The 519-nt window shown below is 66.7% G+C and overlaps 1 protein-coding gene across 3 annotated transcripts in view; it reads left to right on the forward strand.

The window, feature by feature from the left end:
* Nucleotides 1–223: 223 nt before the first annotated feature.
* Nucleotides 224–519, forward strand: part of Ccdc66 (coiled-coil domain containing 66) — a 37,533-nt gene continuing 37,237 nt past the window's right edge. For 2 of the 3 annotated variants that reach the window (XM_005387392.2, XM_005387397.2), the window contains exon 1: nucleotides 225–313. In XM_005387392.2, coding sequence (XP_005387449.1) covers nucleotides 303–313 — 11 coding nt within the window. In that variant the 5' untranslated portion in view covers nucleotides 225–302. Of the gene's footprint in view, nucleotides 314–519 lie in introns of all 3 variants that reach the window. The other variant, XM_005387396.2, reaches the window with a different exon arrangement.

The raw sequence follows: 519 nt of genomic DNA on the forward strand, positions 1-519 counted from the left end.
ACACGTATACTTTTTGTTCCTACTTTCGCCACTTCCACCTGCGCAAAGGCATTCCACCAACGCTCCCCGGCTGAACAGCGACAGCTCTACCGATACTACGCACTAGTAGGGAAAGCGTAGGACCCCAGTCGCTTTGGGGCCCCGCCCCGGCTGAGCGCACGCACCAGCACGCCTCGCTCTGATTGGTCCTCCTTCCCAGCTCGCCGGCAGCCCTCTAACCAATCGGCTTAGCGCTTGTTGAGCGGCGACGGCAACCATTGTACACAAGGTGCTGAAGCGGCTTGCGGGCGCGTAGTCAGGCCATGAACTTGGGGTAAGCCGGGGCGAGCGGGTGGTCGTGAGCGAGGAAGCGGGAGAGGCTGCCCTGGCGCGCGGAGTGTTCCGCGGGGAGCGCTCTGGAACTGCGCCGTGGCGGCGGCGGAGCCTGTTTCCCGGAGGTGGGGGAGAGCAGGGGCGTGGGCCGGCCTTTACGCCCCGCTGCGCTGCGCTCCCCTCCCGCCTCGCAGCTCCGCCGGGGAC

This window comes from Chinchilla lanigera, unplaced genomic scaffold (genome assembly GCF_000276665.1).
Source record: "Chinchilla lanigera isolate Chin_1 unplaced genomic scaffold, ChiLan1.0 scaffold00029, whole genome shotgun sequence".
NCBI classification, from domain to species: Eukaryota; Metazoa; Chordata; class Mammalia; order Rodentia; family Chinchillidae; genus Chinchilla; species Chinchilla lanigera.